The sequence below is a fragment of the Mchenga conophoros genome, linkage group LG3, assembly GCF_057382185.1.
Source record: "Mchenga conophoros isolate Kocher_MC1m ecotype Shallow Benthic linkage group LG3, M_conophoros_male_GT1.1, whole genome shotgun sequence".
NCBI lineage: Eukaryota > Metazoa > Chordata > Actinopteri > Cichliformes > Cichlidae > Mchenga > Mchenga conophoros.
Genome location: NC_140528.1, coordinates 70,400,666 through 70,417,635, shown reverse-complemented (window position 1 = coordinate 70,417,635; position 16,970 = coordinate 70,400,666). Strand labels below are relative to the sequence as shown.

The window sequence follows — 16,970 nt, the reverse complement described above, 5'->3', positions numbered from 1 at the left end:
TGGATGAACGGTGTACAGTTTTTAGAGCTTTTTAGTGAAAATAGCTGTATGGTTATATCAGCTGAGAGACTGTAAAAACTGTAAAGATGCACAGTGAAAACCCAAAACAAGCTAAAGGAATATAACACTTCCTATAACTGAAGGGAGTAACACCCCAAACATCTTCAAATACTGTTCTGATGCACACAGCTAGTATCAGGTAGAACACCTTTTTCCCTTCAGAGCTGCTCTAATGCTTCACGGCACAGATTCAACAAGGTGCTAGAGATTGTGGTCCATATTGACTTGATAGTATCACACAGTTGCTGCACAGTTGCATCCATGATGAGAATCTCCTGTTCCTCCACATCACAAAGCTGCTCTACTGATTTCAGATCTGGTGACTGTGGAGGTCATTTGAGTCCTCGTTTGTTTAGCCAGCAAACTATAGCCTCAGTGTCCTGAGTGTCATCTGCTGCTGCTGTGGCCCATCTGCCTCAAGCTACAAGGTACTGTGCATTCAGAGATGCTATTCTGCACCTTAGTGTAACCAGTGGTTATTTGAGCGACTGTTGCCTTCCTGCTAACTCAAAACATTCTCCTTTGGCCTCTGACGTCAACAAGGCATTTTCTCCAGGACGTTTTCCCTTCAGACCAATTCCTGTAAACTCTAGAGATGGTTTTGTGGGGAAAATCCCAGTAGATCTGCAGCTTCTGAGATACTCAAACCAGCTCATCTGGTACCAACAATTATGCCACGTTCAACCTGGCTGATGATTGTATATTAAGAAGAGTTCTTCAGCTGTCTGCTTAAAGATATAAGCTTTAAAATGCTATCATCTCTGACACTGCATAATGCAAATCTTTAAGCAGACGAGAGCAATCCTTCTGCCTCCGTAGTTATTGACAGTTGGACAAACGTGACCTTTTGAAGTTAATTAACCGCATGAGCAGCTCCCTAAGAGTGATGTTAAATTTCATGCTTTAATGTAACAACAGCATCTGTGGCACATCTATCATCATTTAAAAGCTAAGGGTCTGACGAAGTGCTCGTGCTCCAAGGCATGGACCTGCTTATGCAGCTGTGGCAGCACAAGCACATTTTAACAAGATCCCAATTAGGTTAGCTGCAACTTTTGCCTTTCTGCCCCCTTTATAAGCCGGGACAAACAAGGTTTTCATGTAGTTTTTGTTTCTTCAGTGTATCTGCTAGAAGAGCAACAGGCTGCCATGCTTCATGTTAAAGACCGGTACAGTGAATGACTGGCAAATGATTTGCAGCAAAAACGCTTTCTGAAATTAGCTTTTCTGTTTCTAGCATCTCACTGATGTCCACTGGCAGACGGCAAATAGTTTACTGTCTAAAAAAGCCCACTGGTCCTGTCAAACCCAATTTGCAAATAGACAATATTTGTGCTAAGACGCTATGAAATCTACTTCATAAATCTATATGGCTCTTCATTTCCATGTTACGCTCAGCAGACACATCTAGGACTCCACACCACCCGCATTGCCATGGTTTAGATCCAATTTAAAACAGCTCCCTCTAGGCTATCCTGGTGAATTCCCTTTCTTCACTGGAAGAACCCGGCGAACTGTTAAGGCCATGTGATGTTCTGCAGACAGTTGGAAGTGTCACTTGTGCTGCGTTATCCTTCTCTCTTTCTCTGTCAAAGCTGAACAACAGTGGCAGGCATGACTCACTGAAGAGCTGTACTTTCTAATGACACAAGAGCGGAGGCTGAGTCAATCTGACCTGACAGTCTTGCATAAATCACGGGCCTTCGATTTAAGTTGCTTTGAGGAGTGTCAACAAATCCACAGGAGGAATATTAGGCTCTGCTGTAGGTAGGGACTCCGCCTCTGAGAACTCATTATGGGGTGTCTCCCTTCATGCTGTGCCAGGCTGTGTTGACTGAATTGCCAGGCTTATTTTGGATTCGCTGGCAGAAGCTCGCGTTTTAAATTCCCGGCTTGTGATAAGGCCTCCGACAGCACCCTAAAGACCATTTCAGGGGAAAATACGTGGATTTTTTAATGGCTAAATTTCTGGAGGTAAACTTCAGTACAGTACTTTGAATGTGATGTAATATAAAAAGAGGAGCCTCAGGTATGGAGAGAGGGGCTTGGGAGTGCAGCAATAAAGGCCATTAAATGATAATGCAGCAAGAATAAGTTCTCTTTGTAAGCTTTTATTCGTTTTGTTTAGAGTCTTTAGAGAAACTGATGAGAAGGCAATGTGGAGAGTGCTACTACACAGCATTTAGCTTCCAATCTCACAGTTAATCATTCCACTTGAAAGTGTTTCACAACAAAAGACTGTTTTCTTTTCTCTCCTACTTTGAAATCAAAGTAATTATATATTTTTTTCTCCCATAGGGACAAACAAGAAAGGCCTTCAAGCCCTAGTTTGCACAAGCGATTCACACCATCATGAGGCAAGGCGGCGACGATGCAGAGGTCTCAGGAAAAAAGAAAGAAAAGAGGGCCCACGTTTACAAAGACGAAAGCAGAAATCTCAGCTGGCACCTTCCAATACAGATGAGACTCACTTTTAATAACAAGCTCTGAATGCAACATACGAGCGTGACCAAATCCAGTTTATACAGTTTAGTCTCAATGGGGTCGTCTCATCAACTGCTATCATCTCCCTACACAAACCCCGCCCAAGCACCAACTGGATCCCATCCATTTAAATAATGCACAGCTATTAGTCATATTAAAGACAGGCAACATTTCAGCACAGCAAACTTTTATGGCTTCGGGCACTTATCTTCGATATTGGCTGCCACTCAAGAAAGGATGGAGCAATTTAATCAAATGTGAGAGATCTGAACACCAGGGAGGGCGCTTGTAAGACGGTTTCAACTGACGATCAAGAAGCGGGAAAGAGAAGTGTGTTATTCTGCTCCATCATTGGAGAGGAATTGTAGCTTTGCTACTTGAGGGCATGGGAGGGAGAGTTATAGAAAGCTGTTGGTTTATGTGTCTGTCAATGTCATGTCTTTTCAGGATCACAGTTCAAGGCAAACAGCAAGGATAAAGAGGGGCTGGGAGGGGAACTGGTACATTGGAGAGAGGGTGCTGGTAGGTCAACTGAGTTGACACAAGTAGATATTGTGCTCTTCGGTGGTTTCAAGGATGAAAAATAACAGAATGTAAGATGCCAATAGGCCAGGGAGAGCATACTGTGGGTTTCTGTGCAAAAGGCTGAAGGTGTGAGACTGAGAGAAATAGGCTAACTTGATGAATGTGCCAAGAATTGGAGTCAAAATATGAGCAAAAATAATCCGTCCCATCTTTCTTTTGGCTGTGGGAGCAGAAATTATTTTACCGGTACTGATAATTTTGCCACTGATAATGGCACTGAGGCGTTTCAATGTTAGCAGATGATATATATTTAATGAGAATAGTTCAAAGATATAACATGAATTTGATGGCTACATATGATACACTACAGGTCGCAGGCTGATGTTTGTCAAAGACGCATAAAATAATGATCTTTAGTTGGAGATGAGAGCTAGTTACACCCAATACAGTACAACATGGAACATGGAACATTTATTTTACTTCAGCAAAGTCGACGTTAGGCATAACAAACATGACAGGTTTCAAAATGTACGTTTAATAAGAAAAATAACTAATGCTGTGACTTGAGGATACAGCAAGTAAAATTTAGGTAATTTAGGTAATTAGCTAATGCTACTAGCATAGTAGCATTAGCGGCTTCCATGAAGTGGATGATCTTATTTATTAATTAATTTACATTTTTTATGTTATTTTAGCTGCAGCAAACAGTATAATCAGTTAAGCTGAGTGATCGTAGAATTACTAAAAGGCAACTAGAGATTAATTTGAAGAAATACACACATTTTTCATTTGTTCCTTCAACCTTTGCTGTTTTATGCAACTAAAAAATTATACCATCCATACAGCCTTTGGGTGTTATGTGACTGATAATCGCCTATTCCATAAACTCCCATGGCTTGTTTCACGTATGTCTTCAGGGCTCGCAAAATCGCCCTGGGGCTAGCGATTTTTTCAGTCGGGCTACCAAAATCTCTCTCTGCCCTTCCCGTCGGGCTATCGCAGGAAGGAAAAATATATGTCAATGCTTTTGCATTCTTTCGGAAATGTAGCTGGGTAATTATGTCATTGGCATCGGTGAGCCACTGTCAATATGTGACATATTGAAGTCGCGTTTGAATTTGCGCTTGTTTTTTGCTTTCACTTTGCAATCGCGCGAACTGTGTATAGAGAGCGACAGCACTGATTGGTGAGTGACGATAATTTGCGCACCAATTTCTCTGACATCGTCTTATCAATTGTTAGCTTACTATGCAAACATGACAAGTGAAATCTCCCGCAGCTTAAACATGTGAGAGGTTGATCGCGCAGAGAATCGCTGAGCTTATGTGAGTGAGCGTGTAAAAGCATTTCAGTTCTGCTGAGCCAAATAAGACAGGTCAGGGTGAAGAAGTGACAGCCAAAGAAAAGCTTACCACAAAACGGAGAAGTTATGACAAATCAGACTATAAGGCAAAAAGAAAGTGCAGCTTTATGGTTTCATGGACAAAAGAATTTCTGTGGCAGCAATATGACGAGCTAAATAACCAGGGCTGCACATAAGTGGTCCGCAGGTGCGCATTCGCTGTCAAAATAAAAAACGCGCACCAGATAAGAAGTTGCAACGCGCGTTTGCGTACATAAGATTTTCTGGAGGAGGACAGACATTTGTTTAGAACTCTTAAAGATGTCGAAGAAGCTCCTTTAAGCAATTACTTTGGTGTTCCTCCACCTCCAAAGAAATGTCAGAAGGAGTCCGAACCACAAAAGAAGCACGTATTCTCAGACAAGTGGTTGCAGGAGGTGAGCTGGCTTCAAACAAATGATGAACGCACAGAGATGTGGTGCAGAATATGCCGTGAAAATCCCACTCTAGGACAAAAACAGCCTTTATATGGACGCAAACGCGCGCTGCACTTCTTATCTGGTGCGCGTCTTTTATTTTGACAGCGAATGCGCACATGCGGACCACTTATGTGCACCCGTGTAAATAACATAATGTTCTGCCGGGTGTGTTGTTGGTTTTCCCTCGATTCCTGAGTCGACAAGCGCCTTTGTTACTGGGACCAGTCATTTTAAGAAAGGCCCCCATTAGAAATGCATTATTGCTCAGTCTGCAATATCTTTCCCAGAACAAACACCAACTGCAAATAACAGACTAAAAATAAACCTGAAAGATCTGTTTAGAACAGCTACTATGTTGCAAAGAGTGAACTACCACTGGCACAATGTAGCCGTCTTTGCAAACTTCAAACAGCAAACTGCCTCGATCTTGGTTCCACTTACCCGTGACTTCAGTGGAAATTTCAGATTCAGGATCTGACACAGACTGATTCATGTCCTACACAGTTCTTACAAGTTCATAGAAATTTCTGTTTAATTAGAACCAAGTGTTTGAGTTGATGATTGTCATTTTTATACAATGTTGTAATTTGTTTTAACTATTTTTTGATTAATGTTTTGTTTCCGTTACAATATTATACATTAAAGTATAATATTGTAACGGAAACAAAACATCAATCAAAAAATTGGTCTTTTTTTATTCGGGCTGGTCTTTTGGTCATTTAGGCTCTTTTGGATCTCTGGTGGTAAAGCTCAATAAATAATATAGGAGCCACCTTCCCATCCCTTTAGCGTGAAATTAAACCATTTTTCAAGCAGTGTGAAATATTGTTATGTAAAACTATCATGTAATGTAAAAACCCTGAGACGAATCTTCTTCTGGCGTACATGCAAGAAGTTCATCTTTGCTTTTCAGATTTTGCCTCCTAAATGGCAAACTAAGCAAACAAATCACACTGGTGAATAAGGGCATGGGAAAACCACTGATTCCAAGGATGTCTGAAAATGTATTCGCAGTGCAGATCTCTTAGTGCAGATCTCATATAATTTTCTTTCAAAATTGCAACCACCCACAGACTTCTAAAGCTCCAGCTGGCAAGCAATCCTGAGGAGAACAGATTCTACCCCAGCAGGGGCCATAGGGATGCAGCAGGAGAGAGTAAAAGAAGCTCATTCTGTTGATTAAATTTAGTTGATTTAGCTGCTTGGCTTCTCCAGGGTGACTTGGAGCTCACAAATTATCAATCTTAAATGGTGGATCTTTACGAGATGGTTCACATTCCTTATAGACACAATTTGTTTTAATACAGTTGTGCAAGACAAGAAGTTGATTTTTGCGAGTTCTCTTGAAAACAGACTGACTTCCACATCCAGGGAGTTTACGCTCAACTTGAGGCACAGAGGTAAAATACAAGTAATAAAAACAAAGTGTTAAAGGCTTTAATGTTTCAAGTAACAGCCTTTAATCGTGACAAGTGCGCTGCAACAACGAAACGTGATTTTTAATATGTAGCGTTTGCTTTGAGCTTTTTAACTGCAGAGGCCAAACAGATACAACCGGCACAGGTGCAATGACACCTTGTTTCAATCGTGTTACAAAATGTTACAAGCACTGACAGGACAACCATAGGATGGGATGCCACGTTTGGTGTCGACACTGATAAAATAAAGCTTGAGGCTCAAGCCTTAGGATGAAACGACAGCTAGTTTGTTTTTCTGTTACCAGATAAAACGATTCTTCGTTTCGTTGGCAGGAAACGTTATTACAATTAAAAATGGTTGCACGGTGCACATTTTGTGCTTTGTAAAAGGTTGCACGGATCTATGCACCAAGTCTGGTTTTCATACATTAGAGCATGGTCATATAAAAGACCAATACGTGAGTCATATACTCTATGTCACTGATGCTTTCAGTTCACCCTGATCCAAGGCCTCCAACAATAAAAAAGAAGGCACACGGTTTAAAAAGTTACTAGACAAAATCTAAAATCCACCTTCAACCCATTGGCAGCTGGGGCCCCAAAGACTCCAATATAAAAACAATACACACGAGACCAAAGTGGAGATGTTTGGCCATAATGTGCAGCACCACGTTAGGAACTAAACACAGCATAACAGCACAAACACCTCATACCGACTGTAAAGCACGGCGGTGGAGGTGTGATGAGTTGGGTTTGTTTTGCAGCCACAGGACCGGGACATCTTGCACTCACAGAGTCGACCGTGAAGTCCTCTGAATACCAAAGTGTTTTAAGGTCAAATGCTAACTAACGCCCGCAAAACTCAAAGAACAACTGAAGCAACTCTGTAAGGAAGAGTGGGGCAAAATCCCTCCACGACAATGTGAGAGACTGATAAAGCAAGATGACATTAGGCTGCACTTGGTTTTTCACATGACTGTTCAAGAAAAGGCAGAAGCACTCCAGGTCTGTCAGTACTTACTCATATACTTTCAGCTTGTAACACTGGCCGTTCAAAAACAGAAATTCCCAGTCTGTTCCGTAGTCTATGGCCAACTTCTTCTGTAAGTCACTGAGGAAACCAAAATAAACAGAAACACAGATCAGAAGCACATCTGAAGCTAGTTTTGGAAGTTACAATACAGATTACATAAAGTTCCTCAGTTCCATCAGGAAAGACAACAAAACTCATGGTATTTTTAAGCAAATCATTTAAGAAGAAATCCATGAAAAAAATTTTTTCAACTAAACCTGAACAGAATCCTTTTTATGTTTTAAGACAACACTCTTCAATTCAATTTGTTGTCACTCCCTGACAGGCTGCTTTAATAACTTCTGCATGACTCACAACTGTGCTGACAAAGTAGCTTTATTTTCCTTGCTCCTTCTAGCGACTAACGTCTCAGATATTGTGCTGATGAGGTGGCCCGTTAAAGCCCATTTCTATGCAGTGTCTCTAATTATCCGAGCCAGTAAGGGCTGCTCTTCTTCGCTAATCGCAAATAAGGCAAGTGAGCCCTATCTCTAACAGCACACAGGCCCTCATTTCCATATTCATAACCCAGAATTGCTAATGGGGTTAACAAATGTTTAGGGAGGGTGATTGTTCCGCTTGAGGTTGATAAGGCAGGGGGTAGGGGGACGATTCGGGGTCAGGAAAGCGCTGTGGGTTGCGTAACCATGTGCGCGTGTGATTCTCGGCGGGGCAGGGGTCGTAACATTCACGCGCAGAGTCAATTTTTGTGGAAATTGCTCTCTTCAGCGCAAAATGTATGGACTAATTAGAAGTAGACCTCGATATCATGTGACTTCTAAAAGGTATGAACGAGAAAAATGCGCAAGGCCGGGACACGGGGGAGAAAATCACATCCGAGTCCTCAAACACAAATGACAGTGAGTAATTTGGCTAGAGGCAATTAAAGCAAGGTGGACAATGAATAATTAGAACAAATGAAGTCATGCCAGCTCCTGTCCCCCTGCATCCACCCTCCTCCTCTCTCAAGCAAGTGTTTGGTTGAGGGGAAAAAAGGCTGACCTTTTGGTAAGTGCCACCTCTGTAGTTGGCACTCCTCTCTCCCTACTGTAATGAACAGTTTGGGGGCCTAAGGGCCACAGAAGCTACTTATCAGCAATTGCTGGCTGGCTCTGAGCTCTGTGAAAACATCTGAGAGGGAGCAAAAGAAACTGTGCGTGGATTTTACTCCTCAGCTGTTGTAAGCATGACAGAAGAGCGAGGAGCAGAATGAATCCTATAAAATCGTTTTTTTCTTTACTAAAAAGTAGTTGCAATTTCTCTCTTTAAAAAGCCAGAGAGGGTTGTGGGTAATTCCCAGCCAGACGGAGACTCTTCTGCTCACACTAAGTCAGAAGAAGACCACCCAGCAGAGTACAGAAGACAGCCAATAGTGTTTGTTTTTCTTCATTAGCATTAGCCTTAGGTATCACACAGTGCATATTCACCACAGTGCTTCTTTCCATACTATGTTAGCACAGAAGGATGGAGTCTATTTTAAGGCTTGGTGAAATTACAGTCACGCTCCTGCTTGCGATCAAAAAACAAAAACTGTGAGAGGCAAATGCCTCATCTGCAAAAAGTGCAAAATGTTGAGGATTTAGCCACACGTATGCCGCAGTAGGCGCTAACCTCTGCCTCTGTTGCTTTCTTTTTTAGCCTCACCTTATTTCCATGTTGACTGTCTCGTAAGCTTCTTCCACTTTCTTCAGATTGGTCGCCTCCCACTCTGCAGCTAGATAAAACAAAAGGTCAGACAAATTAACAATGCAGAGTTGTTGCATCTCAGCAGCTGTGTGTTGCCAAACAGTGGGCTCTTGGTGGATCTAAGACTGTGAGAAGAGCAGTGCTGCGCGTAAACAGGGAAATGCTATTTTCAGGTGCGCTAAGTGCCAACAGGCAGGCTTATTAGGCTCTTCACATTGTGCTAACTGAGACAGGGAGGAAAGAGAAGTCAGAGGGAGTGTTAGAGCAGCACTTTATCATACCAAAATGTTCCAAGTATGACAAGAATTTCTGGAAAAATGAGTGTTAACAGAATCAGGATGAAGTATAATTCAACTCATGAAAAACAACATGTTTGTATCTGCCTAAAGTGGCTGATCTCTCTATAAAAATATAATTAATTAATGTATTTGTTACCACTTACTCACAGTGGTGTATGTCTAATTCCACATTCACATTCCGGAGTTCTCCTTTCAATCATGTTACTGTTACTTTGCAGCAAAATGCTTCAGCATCCTCACTAGTGAATAGCTTAGATTTTCTTTCTGTCAGTTTTTCAGGTGTTTTTCACCGAAAGCAGCCATGTGTTAAAGAAAGGTATGAGACATGTTGAAATAGAACTGGATAGACAATACCTTCCTCTGGGTTTCAGTGCATATCATAATTTTGCCCAAAACATCGGCGCAATCTGGATTTAGGTTACTGTTTTGTATTCTGAAATTTGAGGGTTTTTTTCACATTATCTTTTGGATAATTGTAAAGTTTAAATAAGAAACCTTTTGTTCTTTGAATGTTACATTTCCAATATGTGACCTGGTAAAACATAGTGCACAAAAGAGAACTGTCAAAACAATAGTGGGAGATAAACATTTAATGACACTGATATAACTTTTTATTGTTAACTCCGGTTTGTAATTTGCACCTTGCAGGTATTAGTGACTTTACTTTGTAACACACACAAAAAATCAACCTGAAAGACACTCAGGTTCTGCCGTGACCACGATCAAAACATCCTGTTGTGTGGAGCACTGGTTAAATAATTGACATTTACACACCTCTGAAGGCATCATCGTAAAAGTTGGGGGGGGAAATCAACACAGTATAGCATCACGATATTTCGCCTAGCAATATTGTATGGACACAGGGACGCAAAATATTAGTATTTTCTTAAATACATTAAAATACTCTGGGAATAATACAAACATGCACCACTACAGTAACTGCCAACTTGACCCCATATCAGAGTGCAGCTTTTAGTGATAATTCTGTATGGTTGAAAATCTCATTTTGCTGTACAAAAATAACTGAACTTTATTGGATAAAAGAGATATTGGCAAAGTTTAAAATTAAGGACATAATTTGATGGCCACCCTTCCACTGACACCATTTCTGATGAGGCTTCAGTGAACAGTAGATGGATTAACTGTTGGACCAGATCACAGGCAGTAAAAAGACACTGACATAGCTTTCTAGGTGGAAAAATGAATCCAATGGGCTTCATTTTTCCCGTGATGGCGACAATTATGGTTGGAAATACTTCAATCTGATAGAAATCTATGGGAATATGGCTTTCTGATTTGACCCCTGCAAAAGGTTCCTGTTCAGTTGATAGTCTTAGTCGTTCATTCTGCGTCATACTGAAAAGAAAACTTAAATATATTTTATATATCTTGATCGTGGCATGTCAAACACATCTCCTTAGTCAATGTGCAAATGGTTTCTAATTCAGATCCAGTCTTCCATGTCACATCAGTTTTTTTCTCACAACTAAGTATGTGATAGCAAAACTATATCAAAATGGGAATTCAGAAAACAAGGGATAATACAATACCCATCTCTTATCTGCTGTGTCTGCTATCTTTCTTTTTCTCTAAGGACATGACTTTCAGATACTGTTCAACTACTGTAGAGAGGTTTTTAAGCCTACTACTTCTCCTTCTGTCTGCCTCAAACTTTTTTATGGACATAATGCACAACAAGCCATTCTGGTTGAACACCTGGGAATCACCTTGTTGGTGCAAAAATACTATTTCACATTTGTCAGGCTGGATTACATTTTTGTTTCCCTGGAAACAAAATAGAAAAGGGAAAATACCACAGGTAACACATACAACTTCACACACAAGCACAATGGACTCAGTAAAGAAAAAGCTAATTCTGTTCAGCAGGCAGACATAGAAATTGAATTACTACTCAAAAATAAGGAGCTAAAATACACATACATCATATAGAAACGTATCAAGATGAAACAGACTATGACATAACCTTGTCTGAGGTCACTATTTGTCAACTGCCCCTAAGAGTTTGTAGCCTCCCATGGAAATGATAGCTTAGTCACATGTTTAAAGATGTCTGTCTTTGTATAAAGACACGCTGATTGCTCTAAGCCTTTTTGGGAAGGTTTCCAGAACTCTCTCAAGAGCCACGAGGAAATGCAACATCAGCCTCAAATATAATATCTCCAAGAACCCAACTTCATCTTCTTAGGTTCCAGTTAGGATGTTGTTGAAACAAAGCCCATCTTTTCCCTGAAAAGATCTTCTCTCCCCTTTTCAAGGACCGTTTTGCTTGAATAGCTCAGGGAATAACACTGGTTTATCCTTCATAGGAAGAATGCGATTGGAAGTGAGAGTTTTGAGGTTGGAGGAAATTCATCCATCAATTACTGATGCAAAACTGAGACAAGTTTTATTTATGTTGTGCAAACAATGACAACAGTTGCCTCAAGGTGCTTTATATTCTAAGGAAAAGACCCCACAATAATCGTGAGAAATCCCAACAATCAGACCACCTCCTGCAAGTACTTGGTGACAGTGGGAAGGAAAATCTCCCTTTTTACAGGATGAAGCCTCTGGCACAGTTTATCTTCATCCTTTGTCGATCTGGACAGGACAAAGACACACTGTAGAAGAGAGCCAGTGTTTAATAATCTATACAAAGTGAACTGGAACCAAAAGTTCAACACTGAAAAGACCAGAGACACTATCAAAAGTACCAAAAAGAGATTTCAACGTGCCACCAACCTCCTTTTCTTGTGGAAAAGAAATGGGCTGTTTGGAAAATTTGTGAAAATGTATCAAATAACTTCTACTTTCATGCTACGATAATAAAATAACTAAAATAACTGCAGACAACAACAAACTTCTTTTGGTTGCACTGCAACACTTAGAGTGAAAGAAAGTGCAACTCGCACACAGACACACACAAACACACCACACGTCCGCAACTCCTCGACACCACCTGCCCTCCTCCAAAAACACTCAGAGACTTTGAAAGTAGGCAGGTATGTTAATGTGAAGTGACACCTGCTCACTGGCTTCGAGCTACAAGTGAATTTATCAGGACGTGGTTTCAGTTCCAGTCGGATCCTTTCATAAAACGGTCGGTAAAACCCAAAATAACGTGACGATGGGCTGATGGGCACCATGACAACATCTCAAAAGTTTAAAATTTTTATTAAAAATACCCAAAACATATTGTTCCCAAATTGTAGAAATACAGAAATAATATTTCATAGCTTCCAAAAGCCTTGAACAAACGTGTGATGTGCATATAAAATACTTGATTTAAGCCACCAACTACGTTTTGGGGAGGGGGGGGGGTCTGTTTAAGGAGGCGCTGACACCCCAGTGAAAGTGTAAGGGAATCATTTAATTAGTAAACCATAGTGTCTCTGACTGAGCATGAACAAAAGGGGCTGAAGAGCTGAAAAGGAGATAAGATGGCAGACAATAGAAGTGACAAGACTCCCGTTTGACTAGTGCTGATGGACACGGGGATTTACTGGGGTTTCTGTGAGTGGACGGGTTCGTCTCTGACGTCGAAGGAACTCTCTGGGGCCCGGCGCCGTGGCAACAGAAAGGAATGTGTATGCAGTGAGGACCGCGTGTGAGAAGCTGTGACAGCCCTGGCCTGAATACCAATTAGGATGTTCCTTGCATGTGGTCTCAGCTGGTTGCCCATGAAGACCCCCCCCTCCACACACCTCACCTCACCCCACCCCACACACACACATCCACCCACCCCTACACAAATAATTCCCTCAGCACCTATTTCTTGCCAAACCTAGTACAGATGTGATGTGTCTAAGAGGCAAGCTGTGATTTACCATGCTGTAATGGCTATTTTTATAGCACCACGATGGGGAGATCTCACTTTGACTCACCCCCAAACCCCTCGGACTCTTTCAGAAAATCGCAGCCTCACACACAAAGCGCGGTCTCTCAGCCTGCTCCTACTCTCACAATCTCTTGCCCTGTTTCTCTCTCTCTCATACAAACACGCGCAGCAATCATCAAGCTCAGCAATGACAAAAGGAGACGCAGAATCCCGAGAGGGTGACATTTGACCCCCTTGCCGCAGCCCAGTTGTATATGGAGAGAGGAGGGGAAAAGCAGCCAGGCGTACAGAAGCACCCAGAGCAGAAAACACAGGGAGCACAAAGCCTACTGAACGGTTTCTGCACCCGTCAGGCCCGACATCACCTGAAGCCAGCGTACAGTACGCAGAAAAGACCTCAGGTTTAATTATTGCAATGATTAGATCAGCAGTCACATGATCACATGGGTGTAATTGCATCATAAGTGCAAGTCTGAATTTAGGAATTGCAACGCATGGGTACAAATGTGTAAGAAAAAGGGGGAAAAAAGCTTTCTCTGCAATAGAAAAACATACAAATCAAAGCTAAACTGACCGGTGACTGACATTTTTCCACTTCAGCAAGTGTGCTGTACTTCACTAGGAGCTGTCAAGAGGGGCTGTTAAATCACAGAGGCCGTGTACACAAATAGAAGAGGAGGAACGCACTGCATAGTATAGTCTTCCGACCAAACTCTCCCGTGTATTCGTACCTTGAGCCCAGAAGAACGGAGATTTTTTGTTTACATGTGAGCGGATCAATAGGCAAGCCGTTTCTCCTGCAGCTCTAAGAAAAGAAGCCGGTGCAGCATGCGAGCTGCAGCCGAGCTCAACAAAACAAAGGCGCTGCAGCGAGGCCACCCTTGAACCCCGCGCTCGCGCGAGCAGCCGGCACCTTCAGCGAGATTATCTCGGCTAACAGGCAGGAATGTAGGAGTTTGTTGTCTGTAAAAGTCTGCTCTTTAAAATAAAGACTGGCAGCATGCTTAAGCTCTGGCATTGATTCCTTTTTACTTTCCTTTATAACCTCTTTTGCTCCCCGCCATCTATCATCCAACCCCCCCCCCCCCCCCCCCCCCCAACCTTTTTTTTATATTTTCATTTTGACTTTAACATTCTCCTCGCCTTCAATATTTTCAGCTTGAGCTCCTGAGAGTCTTCCTGTCACCCTCGCTACCTCCCCCTCTCTCCGAGCTCCATTTTTCTCGGTTTTCTCTGCTCGGGTAAAGAACTCGTTCTGACTGCAGAGAGGGGAGGATGAAAATATAGGTTGAGGATCCCTGTAATGAAATGTTTATGGCAGGTTGTAACAATGAACAAGAGACCTTTCAGATACCGTCAGCTGGGCTGTGATAGCACTAATAGCCACCTGCTGGAATTGAACGCGAGCGCCTAGAGGAGCAAATTACTCTGTTTTCCTTGAAGTGAAAATGTTATCAAAGTTAATTCAACAAAGGTAATAAGAGAGGCATGGCTTAATTAAAAAAAAAAAAACCTGAACAAATGTTTGCATTTTAATCGCGCACAGAGCGTGCAGAGCTAACATTTGTAAGCCTTTAACTATAAGTTTAAGTGAAACGCACTTTTAAACGTTATATTTCTCTCTCTTTATCCGTCCAAATCCCACAAATGATTGTGAAACTGCAGCACAGGCTGCTGAGAGTTGAGAAGAGGTCAGTCTCGCCCCCTGCATAATCGTTGTGTTGGAGTGTCTGATTGTATTAGGGTTGAGTGAATAACAGTAGCTGGCAGAAATAGCATCATGTTTTGAACTATCAGTGCAATTCATAGCCTTGTGACTGACTCAGTTTGTATTCATTCTCCCACACTCTCCTGCACCTCTCTTTTTTTTCCTCCGCAGTGGTTGAAGGACAGGCGCAGCGTCACGGCGAGCACGTACTAAAATTAAGAATGGATCCATTCACTGGCCAGCTGTCATCATACCAAACGACTGAAGCCAACACTGCAGATTGATGACTGAGAGGCAGTCAGATGTTTAACTGTAAAGCTGCATTATCTGCTGTACCTAAACAATATGTAATATGTAATATAAATGGATCAGATCGACTTACAGCTTTAATGTAACCGTAAACGCTGTGCACGAGTTAGTGCTAAGACGATTGCAGCAGTTTATTATTAACACCTAGTGTATCATAGTTAATATATGAGTTGTTGTGAGTTAAGTAAGCACAATCAGTCCATATACAGAAAAGGCAATGACCTTGTTTGACAGATGAGACCAATAACACTTAGATTAAATCACAGTAACCTAAAAGTCTCTAAGTTATAAGTAGAAGAATCAAACAAAGGTACAAAACCAGGTAAGCCAAGAGGCATTTAAATGTCAAGTCTGCTCAAATACGGCAAAAATCATAATTACTGTACAATTATTTGGGTCATAATGAGATTTTTAGCTATTAAACCTTTTCAAAATAACAAAATTGTCCTTATAATTTAGCGCATTTCCTTAAACTTTTATTACACTTCAACTGCATAAATAAAGTAAATGAATGTGAAGTAAACCTAGCACAGCCTGGCAGGGAGTCAATTTTGATTTTTATGGATATGAGAAAGGAAGTGTGTAAAAAGTACTCCATAACAGACTGTGGGACAATAATTGCTCTGTCTTGATTATATTGCCTTAATTGGTGGAAGGCAGAAATTTTAATTGAAATCAAAAGCCCATTAATTGCACAGCCTTATTAGACAGCATTGCTCTCACAATCAGTATTACGCACGAGTGAAATGGTTAAAATGTACAACTGTACAATTAATGCATTCAAATAGGCCTGCTGCGTTTCCTGTCATATATTTGTATACGTATTCTGCTACAATGGTGGTTGCTGATGGTTAACATGGGCAAAGTAGCCCTTTGAGCCAAAAGCTTCACGCTGCTCTAAACACTCAGTTTACAGCAGTTTTTCCACTCCTGGCTCTTTCTGAGCAATGAATCAGTACGAGCCAGGAGGATACTCAAAAGTAAAAATAAAGAGCTGGGAATGAGCAGAAGGGGTCTCCTTTAAAATCATGTAGGTTTTTGGATTAACAGTCCTGGACAGCTTGAAGTGGAAGCAGGTTTTGCATTGCCTAGTTTAATGGCTCGCATCAGCTAAGCAGTCAATCTTTCCTGGTAGTTTTAGAGCATTCACTGTCAAACCAAACAAGTTTATCACCAAAAAGAGGACTTTTTTTTTCTGTCACTGTAAAACTGCAGAACCAGAAATGAGGAAAGCGTCCGGTTAACAGCTTCATATTCAGCTAAAACCACGACAGTGGGGTCAATCTTCTCACCCAACTATGAGCGAGAAAAATGTTAAATGCACAGCACGTTTTACAATACGAGATATTGATAGTATAGCGTTCGTATAATAGCGCTTAAGTGCATTTAAATACAGCAATCAGGGTCTGGCGCTCCCATAATCACGGCGATGCGTAATCACTGTTTAACATTTAAATGGAGAAGGGGGCCCAATGAACAGAATAAACAGCCTGTGTGGAGTGAGTTCGCTCTGTAACAACTGGGTGCTGTTTATGAATATGTATGATGTAACAAACGCCTAGGAGCTGACCTACTTCTGTGTCTCCTCTGCTCATGACTTGGTCCCCTTCCGGGGTAACTCTGTCATCTTGCAACATACTGTAATAGCAGGAAGCATGCGACTCCCATGTACAAATCAACATGCACCCGTTTGATGGTTTTGCAAGTGATAATCACCGTCTGTTGAGGGAAAACGCTTCAATAGGTGGCT

The 16,970-nt window shown here is 41.5% G+C and overlaps 1 protein-coding gene across 1 annotated transcript in view; it reads right to left on the bottom strand.

Annotated features, from left to right (window-relative positions):
* Nucleotides 1-16,970, bottom strand: part of LOC146580345 (glucosidase 2 subunit beta-like) — a 175,997-nt gene that overhangs the window by 45,039 nt on the left and 113,988 nt on the right. Inside the window, exons 11-12 of the mRNA XM_085267008.1 lie at nucleotides 9,025-9,094; nucleotides 7,330-7,419 (exon numbers count right to left, since the gene is read on the bottom strand). Of these exons, the coding sequence (XP_085123134.1) occupies nucleotides 7,330-7,419; nucleotides 9,025-9,094 (160 nt within the window). The remainder of the gene's footprint in view (nucleotides 1-7,329; nucleotides 7,420-9,024; nucleotides 9,095-16,970) is intronic.